At 58.1% G+C, this 17,511-nt stretch overlaps 5 protein-coding genes across 5 annotated transcripts; 4 read left to right on the plus strand and 1 right to left on the minus strand.

The window, feature by feature from the left end:
- Nucleotides 1–437: 437 nt before the first annotated feature.
- BO70DRAFT_428018 (Diacylglycerol acyltransferase family) lies at nt 438–3,193 on the minus strand (the record flags this gene model as incomplete). Its single annotated transcript, XM_025547932.1, has 3 exons — nt 438–1,818; nt 1,924–2,565; nt 2,643–3,193. The coding sequence occupies 3 exons, from the start codon at nt 3,191–3,193 to the stop codon at nt 438–440; spliced, it is 2,574 nt and encodes an 857-aa protein (XP_025400459.1).
- Nucleotides 3,194–3,963: 770 nt separating this feature from the next.
- BO70DRAFT_423017 (benzoate 4-monooxygenase cytochrome P450) lies at nt 3,964–6,005 on the plus strand. The gene is made up of 5 exons (XM_025547578.1): nt 3,964–4,060; nt 4,115–4,210; nt 4,265–4,890; nt 4,949–5,324; nt 5,406–6,005. Exons 1-5 carry the CDS (start codon nt 3,974–3,976, stop codon nt 5,724–5,726), a joined length of 1,506 nt encoding a protein of 501 aa, XP_025400460.1. The 5' UTR covers nt 3,964–3,973; the 3' UTR covers nt 5,727–6,005.
- Nucleotides 6,006–6,927: 922 nt separating this feature from the next.
- BO70DRAFT_312110 (putative ABC multidrug transporter) lies at nt 6,928–11,211 on the plus strand (the record flags this gene model as incomplete). Its single annotated transcript, XM_025540205.1, has 4 exons — nt 6,928–6,969; nt 7,027–7,221; nt 7,290–10,567; nt 10,756–11,211. The coding sequence occupies 4 exons, from the start codon at nt 6,928–6,930 to the stop codon at nt 11,102–11,104; spliced, it is 3,864 nt and encodes a 1,287-aa protein (XP_025400461.1). The 3' UTR covers nt 11,105–11,211.
- Nucleotides 11,212–11,291: 80 nt separating this feature from the next.
- Nucleotides 11,292–12,624, plus strand: BO70DRAFT_386279 (orotate phosphoribosyltransferase; the record flags this gene model as incomplete). Its single annotated transcript, XM_025545810.1, has 3 exons — nt 11,292–11,844; nt 11,924–12,059; nt 12,138–12,624. The coding sequence occupies exons 1-3, from the start codon at nt 11,751–11,753 to the stop codon at nt 12,622–12,624; spliced, it is 717 nt and encodes a 238-aa protein (XP_025400462.1). The 5' UTR covers nt 11,292–11,750.
- Nucleotides 12,625–13,660: 1,036 nt separating this feature from the next.
- On the plus strand, nt 13,661–15,702 carry BO70DRAFT_360763 (MFS transporter). The gene has a single exon (XM_025542865.1). The coding sequence runs from the start codon at nt 13,843–13,845 to the stop codon at nt 15,511–15,513; it is 1,671 nt and encodes a 556-aa protein (XP_025400463.1). The 5' UTR covers nt 13,661–13,842; the 3' UTR covers nt 15,514–15,702.
- The last annotated feature ends 1,809 nt before the right edge of the window (nt 15,703–17,511 follow it).

Raw genomic sequence — 17,511 nt, forward strand, 5'->3', positions numbered from 1 at the left:
CCGGTCTGAGACTGTATCAGCATATTATTCAGACAAGAACGCACGGCTATTTGTGCGAACCCAAGCAAAGTGGAGCCGGTGGAGCCCCGAATAAGCATGAACGTTGATATCCGAATCAGGAGACGTCCCACCATGTTGCCCCTGGTGCTGGCTTTCTGTCTCGCGGGTCTTTCTTGCCGATGGGGCAGAATCATGCCCTCATACAAAACATACATCGTTGAGTTCACTTCTTATCCACGCAGGGGGACAATATCATCACATTTACGGAAATTGCAGGGTTGGATACAGTCTGTCAGCATTCCGCAGCATAGAAGGCGTTGCTACACGAATTACAAACTCCCCAAAGCCAAATTGGAACCAGTCCATGAAATCGAACCAAAAGATTATATAGTATACACCAACCCAAACTCCTCCTCCCGATGAATACCTCTCCCTCCTCACTCAACCACCTCAAACCTCACATCCCTCTCCACGCCAAACGTATCCCTCCACTCCTCCCACAACTCGCCCAACGCCTGGACATACTCGGCATGGACCTGATCGATATATTTCTCATCGGGCTCCCACCTCTGCTGCTGCACCTCGATGGGCCTCCCCACGACGACATTCAGCGGCCGTCTCCACGGGCAGAAGATGCCCCATCTGCCCCTGGAAAACGCAACCCTATGGCCCACGACCCCCTCCCACACCCTCGCCACCAGACCCCCGACACTACTCGACCGCGGATCAACGACATCAAACAGCTCGTTCTCCCCAAACGCCACCACAGGCACCAGATCCGCGCCCGTCTCCACCGCAATCCGCACAAACCCCTTGCGAATCTTGACCACCACGCCCATCGTCCCCGGCCGCGCGACGTTATACTCGCGGCTTCCGCCCACGGTGATCGTGATCGAGCGGCCCATGCCCCGCTCGTCGTGTCCGCCCCGCGTCAGATGCTTCAGGCACGACGAGCGGGACACGCCGCTCGCGCCCAGCGAGAGGAGATACTCCCGCTGCAGCGGCTGATAGAAGAACGTATCCTTCATGAGCAGGGTATTCGTGATCCCGGGGAAAAGCGCGGAGAAATTGACCGAATCGGCCGCGAAGGCGCCCACCGCGCCCCGCAGCGCGATGCCGTGCGGATGGTAGCCGAAGATGTATTTCCGGCGAGGCGAGAGGGGAGCGCTCCGGTAGAGGGCGAGGGGGAAGTACGCGGCGAAGGATTTCCAGATCCAGCTTGTCCGGAACGCGTCGTTGCGGAGCGGCAGCGTCCCCGACTTATGTGCCGTCGAGACGTACCTGATGTACAGGATGTAGAGCAGTGCGAGCAGCCGGAGTCGAGGGACCAGAAGCAGCGAGTATCCCATCACCGGAAGCAGGAACCACGTGTTGCAGAGGAGGGTCATCAGCGTCGTTTGCGCGATGTCGGTCAGGAGGGAGATTCGTCGTGCGGCTTTCCCCTCTGTCCGGGGCTGCTGGGCCGTGGTGAGTTCTTGCCCGGCGCGGTTCGTCAGGGTGTAGAGAGGGGGCAGGTCTTCTTTCAAGACGGTGGGGATGTGGATCGCCGTCGCTTTTTCGGGGTTGCGTGCCAATTCGGCGATTTTCTCGGCCGCCGTGATGCGCCCTTCTTTGCGGCAGAGCTTGGCGATCTCCGTGGCTTTGGCCTTGTAGGACGGGTTGTTCATCACCGTCAGCAGGGCTTTGCTGAGTTCGCGCGAGCTGATGTTTGGCGCTCGGCTCTTGTTGCCGTACACGCCGATTCCTAGCCATTCGGCCCGTGCGGAGTTCTCGTAGCAGTCTTGCCAGGCGGGGAGGACGACATGGGGGACGCCGTTTCTAAGGGGGATTGTTAGTTTTGGGGGGAGAAGGGGATGAGGAGGAGGAGGAGGAGATGGAGAGAAAGAGGGAGAGAATGAGGAAGAGGGGGAGGGGCCCACATACTGGATAGCCTCATACCACGAGTTAGCACCGCCGTGGTGGACGGAGCAGACGATATTCCCCGTCTGCAGCATAGCCATGGGCTCGACTTCAAACCAGGGACGGATGATGACGCTCCCCTCGTCGGTCTCCTGCTTGAGCGGCTTGATGGCGTGGGCGTAGATATCGCCCTCGTCGTGCGGATGCAGGGGCAGCTTCCAGAGGATCTGGATCTTGACGCCCCTCCACCCGTCGAGGAAGCCCTTCAGGCCCGTGGCAATCTCCTCGGCCACCCTGGGGTCGGGCGCGTACAGCGTGCCCAGGTTGACCAGAATGGTGGGCGCGCGGCCCAGCCAGCGCGCCATCTCGGGGTCTTGCTTCTCGACGGACGCTGTGGGTAGCAGGATGGGCCCCGCCGGCAGGATGTTGTCGGGCACGTTGCTGAACGGCCAATCCAGCTCCTTCAGCCCCGGCGAGATGTGGAACCGGTCCGGTCGCCAGGCGTCTGCGAAGGGGAACCGCCCGTGGATCTTGTGCTTGATGCGCCATTCGCGGATCTCCCGACGACGGCCGCTGCCATGGTACATCTTGGCCGTCTTGAGGACGGCGAGGGTGTTGAAGGGGATGAGATGCAGGGGGATCGGGTAGGGGAACCCGGTGCCCGGTCTGTGGGGGGGATTAGCCGGGGAGATGATGATATGGGGGGGGGAGGTTGAATGATATGGGAGTTGGGCAAGACTTACAGTGGGTATTTCCACAGGGCGGCGGAGTAGGGCTGCATACCCAGGACGATGTGGCTCAGGGAGGTGGTGTTGATGAGGATGGCCGTGTGGCCGGTGTTGTAGGCAGCATCGCGGCCCTGCAGGAAGAAGAAGTCGATGGCGATGGCCGACGGCTTCACCTCGTGGATGATGTCGACACAACTCTCGTAGATGTCGACGTACTCGTCCTCGGTCCAGCCCCAGATGTCCTCGCACAGGGACTGGAAGCCCAGGACGGCGCCATGGTAGCCCGGGGGGTGAAACGCCCCGCGCTTGCCGGTGCGGATGAAGACGTCCGTGTTGGATGGGCCCCTCACAGGGTGGAAGTGAATGCGCGACCGGAAGGCGTCGTCATAAGCAGATGCATTGTCTGCCAGAAGCTTCTCCACCCGTCGCTCGAGGACGGGAAACGAGCCGATATGGACCTCGACGTCGCCCTGGACGAGGAGCTCATGCGTGATGGCCAGGATAATGTTCGTTTGGCCATGTTCGCTGTTGGCCAAGAAGAGCACACGGGTCGGATGCTGGGTCATAGTCAGAGGAAACGAATGAATGAATGAATGCTCAATGGCCAGAGTTGCCGTGTCGGGTGGGAACTCGCAGAGAATTTAACCAGAAACCCAATGCGTGTATTCGAAGAATGGAATAAAAGAAAGGGGGGGGAGCCAGTGACCACGCAGAAGTCACGCAGAAGCCACGCAGAAGCCCCGGAGATGTGTCGAAACTAGGGTGAAACAGCTGAGCCCAGCGGATGGATGTGTGTCAGTGCAGGGAGGAGGAAGGGCCGCGGCCGGACCCTTTTTAAACATCCGAACCTGCGACACCTGCGAGTAACGAGGCGGTTTCTGGTAGATGAGATGGAAGCAAGTGCCGCCGGGGGGAAAAGGAGTGGGTCGTGGGTCGTCGGAAACGGAGATCTCCCAAAAATGGGCAGGGGAAACCACTCAACCCTGAATCCGGGGTTCCATTTAACTCTATCCACCACCACACCATGCTTAGCAGATAGGGGGTTTGGGCCGAGGATTTGCCCGATGGGTTTAGGGACCGACGGCTGAAATGAGATTGAAGCAGGGGAAAAAAAAATACATCGCATGACCGGTCTTGCTCTGGCTCTGGCTCCATACCGTTGGGGAATCTAGGTTAGCAACCCCAACCCGGCCCTTGTAGGGTTGTAACATCGCCAAGCCTGGCCAGTAGTTCCTGGCTAGATAAATAGATCAAGAAACAGCGCTGGAGTTCTCCTTCCACAGACTCGGTCTCTGTCGTGTTCATTCATTCTTTGCTGCCCTCGTTATCACAATCGTTTCGTTACTATGGTGTTCGCTATGGCCTTGCCCTCGGGCCAGATGCCCGAATTCCACCCGACCATAATGTCCCTGCCGGTCATGGCCATTGTGTTGGTATGTTCCGCTGAAGAAGCAACCTCGTGTGGCCGGGTGAAGGCTAATTGTCAGGTGCCTTGGATTCTCATCATCCTCATCAAGACCCTCCCTAAGGGCCCGACCATCAAGGGCGTCCCCGGGTCGTTCTTCGACCTGTTCTGCTGCGGTGTATGTCCCATGCGGTCGATGGGCCAGAGACTTTGCCAGCTAATTGTCCTCCAGGCCGGCACCAAGTACCACTTTGTCTTCGGCAAGAGTGCCCACTACTTCCACTCGCTGCACCAGTCGTACGGCAACATTGCTCGCTTTGCCCCGGGCCAGGCCACGACCAACACCCTCAAGGGCCTGCGCAACATCTATGGCGCGGGCACCGGCAAGGGCTCGGCCTTCCTCAAGACGAGCTTCTACAAGGGCATCTCGCGCCGCAACATCTTCACGGCCAGCGACCCGGTCTACCACGCCACGGTCCGCAAGCTCTTCGGCCCTTCGATGACGCCCGGGGCGATGCAGGCGCACGGCAATGTGATCCTTGAATGCACGCAGCGCCTGCACGGCGTCATCAACGCCACGCTGGAGAAGACCCGCACCATCAGCCTCAACCGCCTGCTGTACTGCCACTCGGTCGACACGGTGTCGGAGGTGCTGCTGGGCAAGTCGCTGGGGTGCCTGAAGCGCGGCAAGCCCTACTTCTGGACGGAGCAGCTCAGCCGCATCTTCTTCTGGGCCACCATCCGCGAGCAATTCGCCGGCTCGGGCGTGCCCACCCTGATCAAGCTGATGCTGCGCTACCTGATCCGCAAGGGCGTGCGATCCCGCGCCGAGCAGGCCCGAATGCGTCTCATCAACGAGTAAGTCGGATCCCTCCATCGGGACGAAGACAGGCCACCGGCACTGACTCCGACCCAGACAGCTGATCGCGCCACACAACCGCCGCGACATCATGGTCGAGGTGATGGAACGCGCCAACACCAGCGAGCTGGACGTTCCAGAGATCGCCGAGAACTTCTCGGCCATCATGCTGGCCGGGTTCCACACGACGCAAAACGCCCTCTGCGCCACCATCTACTTCGTCCTGACGCACCCGGAGGCCAACGCCAGGCTGGTGGCCGAGCTGCAGGCCGCCTTCGCCTCCCCGGACGATGTTTCAGGGCACGTCGCCGAGGGCCTGCCCTACCTGAATGCCGTGATCACCGAGTCGCTGCGCCTGTACCCGCCCGTGCCACTGGGTGGACCTCGCGTTTCACCCGGAGCCTATGTCGACGGGACGTACATTCCCGCGGGGGTGAGTGTTCTCCATCCATACTATCTGAATCTGACGTGTTTCGGACCCGGACAGCCCCAACTGACTCGTGACCTGTCGCAGACGGAGATTTGCACCTCGCTGTTCGCGCTGCATCACAACCCGGAGTACTTCAATGAGCCGTACGAGTTCATCCCCGAGCGCTGGACGGAGCCCGGCTCGACCGACAAGAAGGAGGCCGTCCAGCCGTTCCTGGTCGGTAGTCGGTCCTGCGTCGCCAAGTACTTCGCCAAGCAGATGATGCAGCTCACCCTGGCTTCCTTCTTCATGGAGTACGAGGCCGAGTACGTCGGCCCCGTCAAGGACTGGCAGCGCGAGAGTCGCTGCTATGCCTTCTGGGAGGTGCCCGACCTGAAGCTGAAGCTGCAGCGGAGGCAGTATTAACACTCCTTGTGTCTTTACCCATTGCACCCATTCCATGCATTCATTCCATGCATTCATTCCCTGGGGGGTTTATCTTTTTTTTCTTCTTTCGCTGGATATTCGAAAGCCACTTTCCTTCATTGTGATTTTTTTTTTCACTCACACACACGAATCGTCTGTCGTCTCTCATTCATTCCTGGTGGATTTCTGTCCTGGTGGACCGTTTGGATATGTCATTTTTTCATTTTTTATTTTTTATTTTTTTTTTTACCTTTCTACCTATCTCATGTTATACCCACGTCAAAGGTTTCAGTGCAACACCATAGTTTCTAGTATGCAAAATGGCAAAACGTCAATACGAGTATTAGGATTATCCCACACCTGCGTAGACTTAGACTTGGCACAGGGCCGAGTCAAACACGGCGTTGGATGGTGTCATCTGCCAAACCCACGGCTCGACCTCAAAAATGAGTCCCCGCGAAGCGAGTCAATCGCCCGAACCCGCGGGTTTCACCACCACCGTTAGTCAACGGCCAGTGCGGCCAGTGCAATTCCATGCGGGCTGTAATATCCGACAAACCCGATCTACGGCTGAAACGGGAGGCTTGTTCCGGTGGATCATTGCGAGAAACGATAGATCTCAGGGAGTGGCGGAGTGGTGGTGGTGGTGGTGGTGGCCCCCGGCTAGCCCTAATATTGGGGTTTATTGGATCCGTGCCTGGCGATCGGATCAGTGGCGGGCACAGTTGAAACGCCCGGTTCCACCACACGGGCCACTTGCCGGATGACCCAATTTTTCGGTCTTGAGCGATAATAAAGTTGCGACGAGAACGGTTTGCAAGAGTTGCCGCATCGCTGCACCGCTGAGACTCTGGTGGACACTGGAGAATAAGGAGGGTCGCGATCTGCTGACGTTCCGTGGGATTGGAGGGCGTTTCCCAGGACCCTTCATCTCGGTTTCAGGTATAGGTTGGTCGGTCCGTTGGTCCATGTGACTGTTGATACGGATGAAGGGATACCTCCATCCAACTGGGTTGGACTCTCTCTGACTTTCGTCTCCGGGAACCTTTTGGGGCCGTGGTGTTTCGCTTTTTACCTTTTTACCCCGGTCGCAGAGGTCAAATACTATACCGGTACTTCTTTTTCTCAGAGGAATGCTCCAGGCTGGCCGGTGACAGTCAGTGACAGGGACCGCGACAGCTGTAGACATCCTCGCGGCACCATGAAGTGGAATGAGGACATTTCGCTGAAGGAGCTTCCCAAGGTGGGTGATTCTTGGACACATCGACACATCGTGAATGAGACTGATGGATCGATGCAGTCTCCCTCCACCGAGAGCACGGCCATCTCGCTGTCCGACCTGGAGAAGGACATCCTCGACAAGCAACTGCGAGCCCTACCTTCCACCCCGGGCTTCTTCGGCATCTATCGCTATGCCACCGGCTGGGACATTGCCATCATCATCGTCAGCTCTCTCGCCTCCATCGCAGGCGGGGCAGCCCTGCCGTTATTCACTGTGAGAAACCCCCCCCTTTCGGAACAATTCACATTCTGGATCCCACGGCTCATCCTCCCATCCTCCAGGTCCTCTTCGGCAACCTCACCTCGACCTTCCAGGACATCGTCGTCGGCACCATCACGTACGAGCACTTCCACAGCGAGCTCAACCGCTACGTGGTCTACTTCATCTACCTGGCCATCGCCGAGTTCCTGACCATCTACATCGCCACCGCCGGCTTCATCTACACGGGCGACCACGTCGTGCAGCGCATCCGCATCGAGTACCTGCGCGCCATCCTGCGCCAGAACATCGCCTTCTTCGACAACCTCGGGGCCGGCGAGATCACGACGCGCATCACCGCCGACACCAACCTGATCCAGGATGGCATCTCCGAGAAGGTGGGCCTGGCGCTGACGGGGCTGTCGACCTTCGTGACGGCCTTCCTCATCGCGTACATCAAGTACTGGAAGCTGGCGCTGATCTGCAGCGCCACGCTGATCGCCCTGCTGGTCATCATGGGCGGCGGGTCCATGGTGACGACCGTCCACAGCAAGCGAGCGCTGGAGTGCCAGGGGCAGAGCGGCAGCTTCGCCGAGGACATCCTCGACTCGGTGCGCACGGTGGTGGCCTTCGACGCGCAGGAGGTGCTGGCGAGGAAGTACGACGGGCACCTGCAGGCGTCCGAGGGGCCGGCGCGCAGGGCCCAGATCACCTTCGCCATCATGGTGGGCGCGATGCTGTCGTGCATCCATCTGAACTACAGCCTGGGCTTCTGGCGGGGGAGCATCTTCCTGGTGCACGGCGACGACGGCGTGCAGGCGGGCGACATCCTGACCATCCTGATGGCCATCATGCTGGGCTCCTACCACCTGGGCAACGTCGCCCCCAACTCGCAGGCCATCTCCACCGCCGTGGCCGCGGCGTCGAAGCTGTACGGCACCATCGACCGGCCGTCGCCGTTGGATGCCTCGTCCGAGCTGGGCCTGACCCTCCAGCAGGTCAAGGGCAACATCGTGCTGCAGAACATCCGCCACGTCTATCCCTCGCGGCCCGAGGTCATCGTCACCAACGACCTCAGCGTCTACATCCCCGCCGGCAAGACCACGGCCTTCGTGGGCCCCTCGGGGTCGGGCAAGAGCACCGTCATCGGCCTGATCGAGCGCTTCTACAACCCCGTGGCCGGCCGCATCACCCTCGACGGCCACGACCTGCAGCACCTGAACCTGCGCTGGCTGCGCCAGCAGGTGGCCCTGGTGTCGCAGGAGCCCCGGCTGTTCGCCGCCACCATCTACGAGAACATCCGGTTCGGCCTCATCGGGTCGGGCTACGAGCACGAGCCCGAGGCGCGCATGACCCAGCGCATCCACGACGCCGCGCGCATGGCCAACGCCCACGACTTCATCATGGCGCTGCCGGCCCGCTACGAGACCAACATCGGCTCGTGCTCGCTGTCGGGGGGGCAGAAGCAGCGCATCGCCATCGCGCGGGCCGTCGTGAAGGACCCCCGGCTGCTGCTGCTCGACGAGGCCACCTCGGCCCTGGACGCCAAATCCGAGGAGATCGTGCAGGCGGCCCTCGACAAGGCCTCCCAGGGCCGCACCACCATCGTCATCGCGCACCGTCTCGCCACCATCCAGGAGGCCCACAACATCGTCGTCCTCGTCAATGGACACATCGTCGAGCAGGGGCCCCACGGGGAGCTGATGGGCCGGCAAGGCGTCTACCGCGACATGGTCGAGGCGCAGCAGATCAAGCAGCGCGACGCCGCCAAACGCCACGAGTCCATGACCTTCCTCTTCGACGACGACCACCTCCCCCCCACCGAAGACCTCCTGGACGACGACGCCTCGGACATCGGCCTGAAGAGCGGCGCCAGGCGCCGCCACCGCATGACGCGCATGTCGCTCTTCCTGCCCCAGCTGCCCTCCAAGAAGAAGCAGACCTTCTCCCTCTGGGCCCTCTTCGCCTTCCTCGCCTCCTTCAACCGGCCCGAATGGCCCATCATGATCCTGGGCCTCGCCGCCTCCATCGTGGCCGGCGGCATCCAGCCCTCGCAGGCCGTGCTGTTCGCCAAAGCCGTCAACACCCTCAGCCTGCCCCCGACCGAGTACCCCCGACTGCGCCACGAGGCCACCTTCTGGTCGCTCATGTTCCTGATGATGGGCTGCGTGACGCTCTGCGTCTACAGCTTCCAGGGCACCCTCTTCGCCTACAGCTCCGAGCGGATGATCTTCCGGGCCCGCAGCCAGGCCTTCCGCGCCATGCTCCAGCAGGACATCTCCTTCTTCGACAGGGAGGAAAACACCACCGGCGCCCTGACGTCGACGCTCTCGGCGGAGACGAAGCAACTGGCCGGCATCAGCGGCGTCACGCTCGGCACCATCCTGATCGTGACGGTCAACCTGGCCGCCTCGCTGGTCGTGGCGCTGGTCATGGGCTGGAAGCTGGCGCTGGTCTGCATGTCCGCCGTGCCCGTGCTCCTGATGTGCGGCTTCATCCGGGTCTGGATGCTGGACAAGATCCAGCGGCGCGCCAAATCGGCGTACCAGAGATCGGCCAGCTCAGCCTGCGAGGCGGCCTCGGCCATCCGCACCGTCGCCTCCCTCACGATGGAACGCGAGGTCATCGCCTCCTACGAGTCGCAACTGACCCGGCAGCTCCGCGGCGACATCCTCCCCATCCTCAAATCCTCCGCCCTGTACGCCTCCTCCCAAGCGCTCCCCTTCCTCTGCATGGCCCTCGGCTTCTGGTACGGCGGCAGCCTGCTCGGCAGGCACGAATACACCGTCTTCCAGTTCTACGTCTGCTTCAGCGAGGTGATCTTCGGCTCCCAGGCCGCGGGCACCATCTTCTCCCACGCGCCCGACATGGGCAAGGCGAAGAACGCCGCCGTCGAGTTCAAGAAGCTCTTCGCCAGCCGCTCCCTGCACGCCTACCGCGACGGCGGCGTGCACGTCTCCTCCATGCAGGGCGAGGTCGAGTTCCGCGACGTCTCCTTCCGCTATCCGACGCGTCTCGAGCAGCCCGTCCTCCGCCATCTCAACATCACCGTCAAGCCCGGGCAGTACGTGGCGCTGGTCGGGTCCAGCGGCAGCGGGAAGAGCACCACCATCGCGCTGCTGGAGCGGTTCTACGATCCCCAGGTCGGGGAGGTCTACGTCGACGGACGCAACATCACCACCCTGGAGAAGAAGTCCTATCGCAGTCATCTGGCGCTGGTCAGCCAGGAACCCTCCCTTTTCCATGGGACCATCCGCGAGAATATCCTGTTGGGCTGTACGGAGAGGGAGAATGTTCCCGAGAGTGTTCTGGTGCAGGCTTGCAAGGATGCTAATATTTATGATTTTATCATGTCGTTGCCGTATGTTTTTTTTTTTTTTTTTTTTTTTTTTTTTTCCCTTTCTTCTTTCCTTTTCCCCTGACCCTTACTTACCCTAACCCTTACTTACCCTGACCTTTACTTACCCTGACCCTTAAACCCTAACCCCCCCCCCCCCCAAACAAAAAGTTAAAAAAAAACCCATAATGCTAAGATGGATAATCCTCCAGACAAGGCTTCCACACCCTCGTCGGCAACAAAGGCGGCATGCTCTCGGGCGGCCAGAAACAGCGCATCGCCATCGCGCGCGCCCTCATCCGCAACCCGCGCATCCTGCTCCTCGACGAGGCCACCTCTGCCCTGGACTCGGAGTCCGAGAAGGTCGTCCAGGCCGCGCTGGACAAGGCCGCCAAGGGGCGCACGACCATCGCCGTCGCCCATCGCCTGAGTACCATCCAGCGCGCCGATATGATCTATTTCCTCGAGCAGGGGGAGGTCGTCGAGGCGGGCTCACATAAAGAGTTGTTGCGGAAGAGGGGGCGGTATTATGAGATGGTGAATTTGCAGAATTTGAAGTGATTTTTCTTTTTCTGTTGCGGAAGTATATATATATATATATATGTGTGTATAGATAGATAGATACAGGGTTTGAGTAAAGGGGTGTGGGCGTGGAATGTCATCTAGTGAGTGGGTTTCGTTTGGGTTTAGGCATGGTGTTGGGGATATTTTATTTCATGTGGATATAATTGATTGATTGATTGATTTTGTTCTTGCTTAAAAGGGTGCCTTAACAAGTCCTTCCAGAAGGGTCTGGGATAACTATAAGTTAGGGCAGTGAATATCTATACAAGGCGGGGAAGACAGCCCTGCTCTGCCACAAGACTGTATACTTAGATAGGAACACACCATCAAATCAACAAGTAAGCCAGAAACTCTTCCTAATCACCTTCCTACCATCATCCTAAACCCTCCAACACCCACCCAGTTAATTATATCCTGCATCTCCTGTAGTGGAACTGCCTCAGGCACCAACCCCACTATAAGAACTGGCCCGTGCCCACCCCATCCTCATCCAGCCTAGCCCCATCCCCATCCGGCTAGTGCGGGGGCTGACTCAGCCAGGGTGAAGCTGTTTTTTCTGCCCGGGCCATAATTCCTCAAACTCCCCCGCAATCTCTCCTCTCCTCTCCTCTCCTCCCCAATACAACAAACACACACACACATCATGACCCTCCCCGCCTACAAGACCGACTTCCTCGAGTCGTGCCTCTCGGCCAACGTCCTCACCTTCGGCACCTTCACCCTGAAGTCGGGTCGTCGTACGTACATCCATCCATCTCAGGAGGTCCGAGGAGTGTGAGGGTCGGGTCGACTGATCTGATAATAACGATCCTGCAGACTCCCCCTACTTCTTCAACGCCGGCACCTTCCACACCGCCACCCTGCTGTCTTCCCTCTCCACTGCCTACGCCCACACCATCATCCGCTTCTTGAGGGAGAACCCCGCCATCCCGAAGCCGGATGTCATTTTCGGGTGAGATTCGATTATCCCCCCATCCACATCCCAATCCCACCCCTCAATGCACTAACCCCCCTCTTCCCCCAATGGTAGTCCCGCCTACAAAGGCATCCCCCTCGCGTGCGCCACCCTCCTCGAACTCAACCGCCTCGACCCCGCCACCTGGGGCCCCGTGTCCTACAGCTACAACCGCAAAGAGGCCAAAGACCACGGCGAAGGCGGCAACATCGTGGGCGCGGGCCTGAAGGACAAGACCGTGCTGGTGATTGACGACGTGATCACGGCGGGCACGGCCATGCGCGAGACCCTGGATCTGGTGGCCAAGCAGGGCGGCCGGGTCGTCGGGTTCGCGGTCGCGCTGGACCGGCTGGAGAAGATGCCCGGCCCCAAGGATGCGCATGGTGTGGAGGACGATGCGCCGCGCATGAGTGCCATGGGCCAGATCAGGAAGGAGTATGGCGTGCCGACCACGAGTATTGTCACGCTGGATGATTTGATCGTGTTGATGCGGGAGAAGGGCGAGGAGGGCGATATGGCGCGGTTGGAGGGGTATCGGGCCAAGTATCAGGCTTCGGATTAGATGGTAGATTGGAAGAAAGGGGGGGGTGGGGGGTTAAGGGTCTGTTTGGGAATCATGACATGTGAAAAAAATCCATTTGCATTGCATATATAGCAGAGGCTGTATTCATGGTGGGGGGGGTGGTGGGCCTGTCTGTTGTCTGTCTGCATGCCCTCGGGCAGATGTCTGCCGTGTCGGATGACGTTCTCTGTCTGTCGTTCTCGGAAATATGAGCCGCAACGGACCAGTCAGTCAGTCAGTCAGTCTGGAACAGTCTCCTGCAGCTAGGATTTGCGCTCGGGATTTTCTCGAACGAGCTAATAATGCTGCAAATCGCTCGGCCAGCTCGGCCAGCTCGGCATTCCCTCGGTGCCGATCCATCGCCGAGAGATGGCCTGCCCTGCCCTATCCTATCGGCCTCTTCGGCCACTAGATCCTCCCTCACTCACCCAGCTCGACCCTGCCGTTTTGACGTGTCATCGCAGACGGACTCTTCACAGTTCAGTCCGAACTTGGTCCGGTCTGAGCAGAGTTTTTGCAAAACCTTCCAGCAAATCCCGCATGATGAGCGATCTTCCCTGGCGTGGCGGGTTGAGTCCGACTGATTGTTCGGACTGGATGATGTGGATGACGGTGATGGGACCAGATACTGAAGATGAAGGTGCAGTGTAGAGAGATGTTGTGCGACAGATCTGGTGCTACATACCACGTAGCACAGAGATGCCATCTATCGAGCGTGTGACCATGGTGTACACACTCACGAAGAGGTCCACGCGGCAGACCCTGAGTGACCATAACAGTTTTAAGTTTCGGTGTCCCAGGAACAGGACCGTCCACATGCCAGATTGACAAGGGAGAGATCTGATCTGATGTAATGATCCGGCTCGGGATGTTCCACGACGGTGGTGGTGGTGGTGGTGCAGTCGGCATGCACACCTGCCGGCCCTAACTCGGTCGGTCGGCGATGCGTCGGCCAGTTCGGCGATTGCCCGCATCGATGGATGAAGTTATCATCGCACACTCCAGTATATAAGTTGCTGTGTCCTGACTCTCTTAACATCAGCATCAGCATCATATTCTTCTGCTTCAGCTTGGCTTTGAGCTATCATTCAAGGAAAACTCTGCCAACCTCAGGCTATCCGACATCATCGACGCATACTGGATCTATCTGCAACCCATCCTACCGATCGCTTCCCAAGATATCATCCAAATATACTTGATCTATCTACCGCGACTGCCATGTCTCAATCCACACCCCATCCCCCCGAGGACCCCCATCCGGGCATCCTGCGGACCGAAACCCGCGCGAGCCTGCAAAACCAGGGCATCACGCAGACCCCCCCCCCTCTGGACTACAACTATCCCGACGTGGGCCGTCAAGACAACCCCATCTTCCCCGAAGAGTACACCGTCGAGACCAGCACGGGTCTCGTCCCCGAGCAAACCCTCGAACGGATCCGCACCCGCCAGTCCCACCCCGACAACTCCTCCTCGGAAGAAGAAGAAGACCGCGAGAAATCCCGCGACACGGTCGAGTTCGTGACCTTCACCCTCCACGACCCCGAGAACCCCTTCAACTGGTCGCGCACCTACCGGTGGTACGTGACGATGATTGCCTCGCTCCTGGTGGTGTGCATCGCGTACGGCTCGTCCATCGTCACCGGCGGCCTGGGGCTGATCGAGGACAAATACCACGTCTCGCTGGAGGTGGCCATCCTGACCTGCTCCATCATGGTATGCGGCTTCGCCGTGGGCCCGCTGCTGTGGTCGCCTCTCTCCGAGATCATCGGCCGGCGGCCCGTCTACATCATCTCGCTGACGCTCTACCTCCTGTTCAACATCCCGTGCGCGCTCGCCCCCAACATCGGCGGCCTGCTGGTCTCGCGCTTCCTGTGCGGCGTGTTCTCCAGCTCGGGCCTCTCGCTGGCAGGCGGCACCATCGCCGACATCTGGCCGCTGGAAGACCGTGGCATGGCCATCGCCTTCTTCGCGGCGGCGCCCTACTGCGGGCCCGTCATCGGGCCCATCGTGTGCGGCTGGATCAGCGTCGGCACGCACCGTCTGGACCTGTTCTTCTGGACCAACCTGGCCTTCGTCGGCGCCGTCCTCCTGCTGGTCGGCTCCATCCCCGAGACCTACGCGCCCGTGATCCTCAAACGCCGCGCCGCCTCGCTCCGCAAGTCCACCAACAACCCGCTCATCATCACCGAGCAGGAGAAAACCAAGCCCTCGTTCCGCGACATCCTCCGCACCAGCCTGATCCGCCCCATCACCATGATCCTCACCGAGCCCGTCCTCGACCTGATGTGCATGTACATCGTGCTGATCTACGCCATGCTCTACGCCTTCTTCTTCGCCTACCCCGTCATCTTCGGCCAGCTGTACGGCTACAACGACGGCCAGATCGGCCTGATGTTCATCCCCATCCTCATCGGCGCCGCCTTCTCCCTCATCGCCACCCCCTACATCGAGAAACACTTCCGCCGCATCTGTCTCTCCCGTGCCCCCACCCCCGAAGACCGTCTCATCGGCGCCTTGATCGGTGCCCCCTTCGTCCCCATCTCGCTCTTCATCCTCGGCGCCACCTCCTACAAGCATATCATCTGGGTCGGCCCCGCCTCGTCCGGCATCGCCTTCGGCTTCGGCATGGTCCTGTGCTACTACGCCGTCAATAACTATATCATCGATAGTTATCAGAAGTATGCGGCGTCCGCGCTGGCCGCCAAGGTTTTCTTGAGATCGGGCGGTGGTGCGGCCTTTCCGCTGTTTATTACCCAGATGTATGATCGCCTGGGGCTCCAGTGGGCGTCTTGGTTGTTGGCTTTCTTGGGCGTCGGGATGGTGTTTATCCCGTATGGGTTTTATGTGTTTGGGGGGAGGGTGAGGGAGAGGTTTAACGGGGGAAAATAGAGAATGGGGGGATGTGAGGAAAGGAGAAGGGCGAAGGGAGATGATGGATGATCTAAAAGAGGAAATGAAATTACGGACGATGGATAGAAGAAGAGAGGGTAATGGTTTACGTCCAGATTGATTAATAGTAGTGATAGACTCCTACCTTAGTACATAGATATTTAATTAGATTTCGATATTTTAACACGCCTTAATATCCACATAGTCTCCTTGCTCAAATCACTCGAAAAACAATATCAGCCGAAATTTGAATTAAACCACGGCAGCTATCTTCCTTCTACCCTGTTTCGACTTTAAGGATTATATCATATAACTTGTATTCATATACCTTACGCTGAATTGTTTGTTAATCATATCGAAAGCTCACAGACCGCGATCTGTCACTCATGTAATGTCATCGAGATTGACAGGCTTGGTAACAGAGAGACCCGAGTAGAGAAAAGGTGCCCTTATCCACCGTCCGACTACTTTGTCGCCCGGGTTAAACCCTGAGTATTCGGTGACATTCTCTATCAACAGACCGTAATCGAGATCATCTGTACAGATTGTCTCAAGAGCCCCTCTTCTGTACCCCACGGTGCCGTGCTTGCGGAACCCCGCCAGCCAGATAGTTCGCTTGATCGAACCTCTACTGTTGTCGGTATGGATGATGGAAACAGCCTGTGCGGCGATCGTCGTGCGGCGAATTCGATAGAGTACTTTGACCAGTTGCCAAATTTCCGTAGTTCAGGGTCAAGCTGCGACTAAACGTTCGAAGATACCAATTCCACGACCAGCATACCTCAGACCTTTCGCCGCGATGCAAATGCGGTTTCAGGTTAGATGTCTGATTCCCATCAAACACGCCATATCCCATCTTTTCCTATGATAGTTTTTACTTGGAGCAGTAATGCATGTTGACTCGCGTATTGGTTTGCGGCTGGAAAGTGGGAGAATTCGCCGTTATCATTCTGTTCAAGGATATCTGCGCGTTGAGCCAGAGTAAAAATCTTTGGCGTCATTGGCTTGCCGTCTGTTTTTTCCTGGCTTGCGTCAAAGGCAGTCTAATTCTCGCACTTTCCCTTCGCGAGAATCATGAACCCCAAGGTATTTATTATCCGACCATCATTACCTCCGGCTGACAGAGGAAAAAGGTGGTATGCATGATTCCTGATCACGACACGCCTGGACAATGGAAAAGACATTCTGTCTCATGGACTTGAGGTAGAAACAGCTTCAAGAACCGGATGCATCCCAGATAACAACTCTTGCAGGATATTCCGAAGATACCATGATCTGTGCTTCGAAACCGATAGAGCTGGGGGCGCCAGCGGCGCGGCTTCGCGGGTGGTGGGGGTGGCATTTCTCGATCTCTGATACCAGCCAAGCTGGATGATACAAGAGTCGTGTAATCAGCAACACATCATCATTCTGCAAATCTAGGCGACGCTTGCATTTGCTTTAGCCATTAGAGCGCCGTGCAGGTGAGGCAATACCTGTTTAATATAGCACTTATGAGGGATTAAGTCCACACGAATATGTACCAAAACCCCACCCAGCATCTCAGAGCTGGAGGTACATTGGAAGAAGCGGGTATTATGACAATCAGAGTATGCTTGCCAGGTAGCAGTTCTTCGAAGTCTGTTATTGAGAAACTTCAACTGAAACGCATTACGGCTCAAGCGGTGGAGGAACCTTCAAGCCTGGCCGATGTTTGGAAATTTACCAGAAAGACAACCTCATCTGATTCGGCGAATAATCTGCGGCTCGAATCTCCGTGGATTTCGGTTTTGAGTGCATGGCATCTTATAGATATACTTTCACGGTTCCACGGCTTTTAATTCGGGTGTTTGGCGTTGCAATTCTCAGCGCATGTACCAATGTGAATGTACACTTCCATCTAGGTTTGCGGTGCAGTGCGTTGGAGGCCAGTGGTGTATTCCTCTAAGACCTTGCCACTAACTGCACCTGTCCAGTTTGTTGCTTGATGTGGTCGATGATGTAAATTCCAAAATGAGG

Source organism: Aspergillus heteromorphus (genome assembly GCF_003184545.1).
Source record: "Aspergillus heteromorphus CBS 117.55 chromosome Unknown BO70scaffold_8, whole genome shotgun sequence".
In the NCBI taxonomy this organism is placed as follows: domain Eukaryota; kingdom Fungi; phylum Ascomycota; class Eurotiomycetes; order Eurotiales; family Aspergillaceae; genus Aspergillus; species Aspergillus heteromorphus.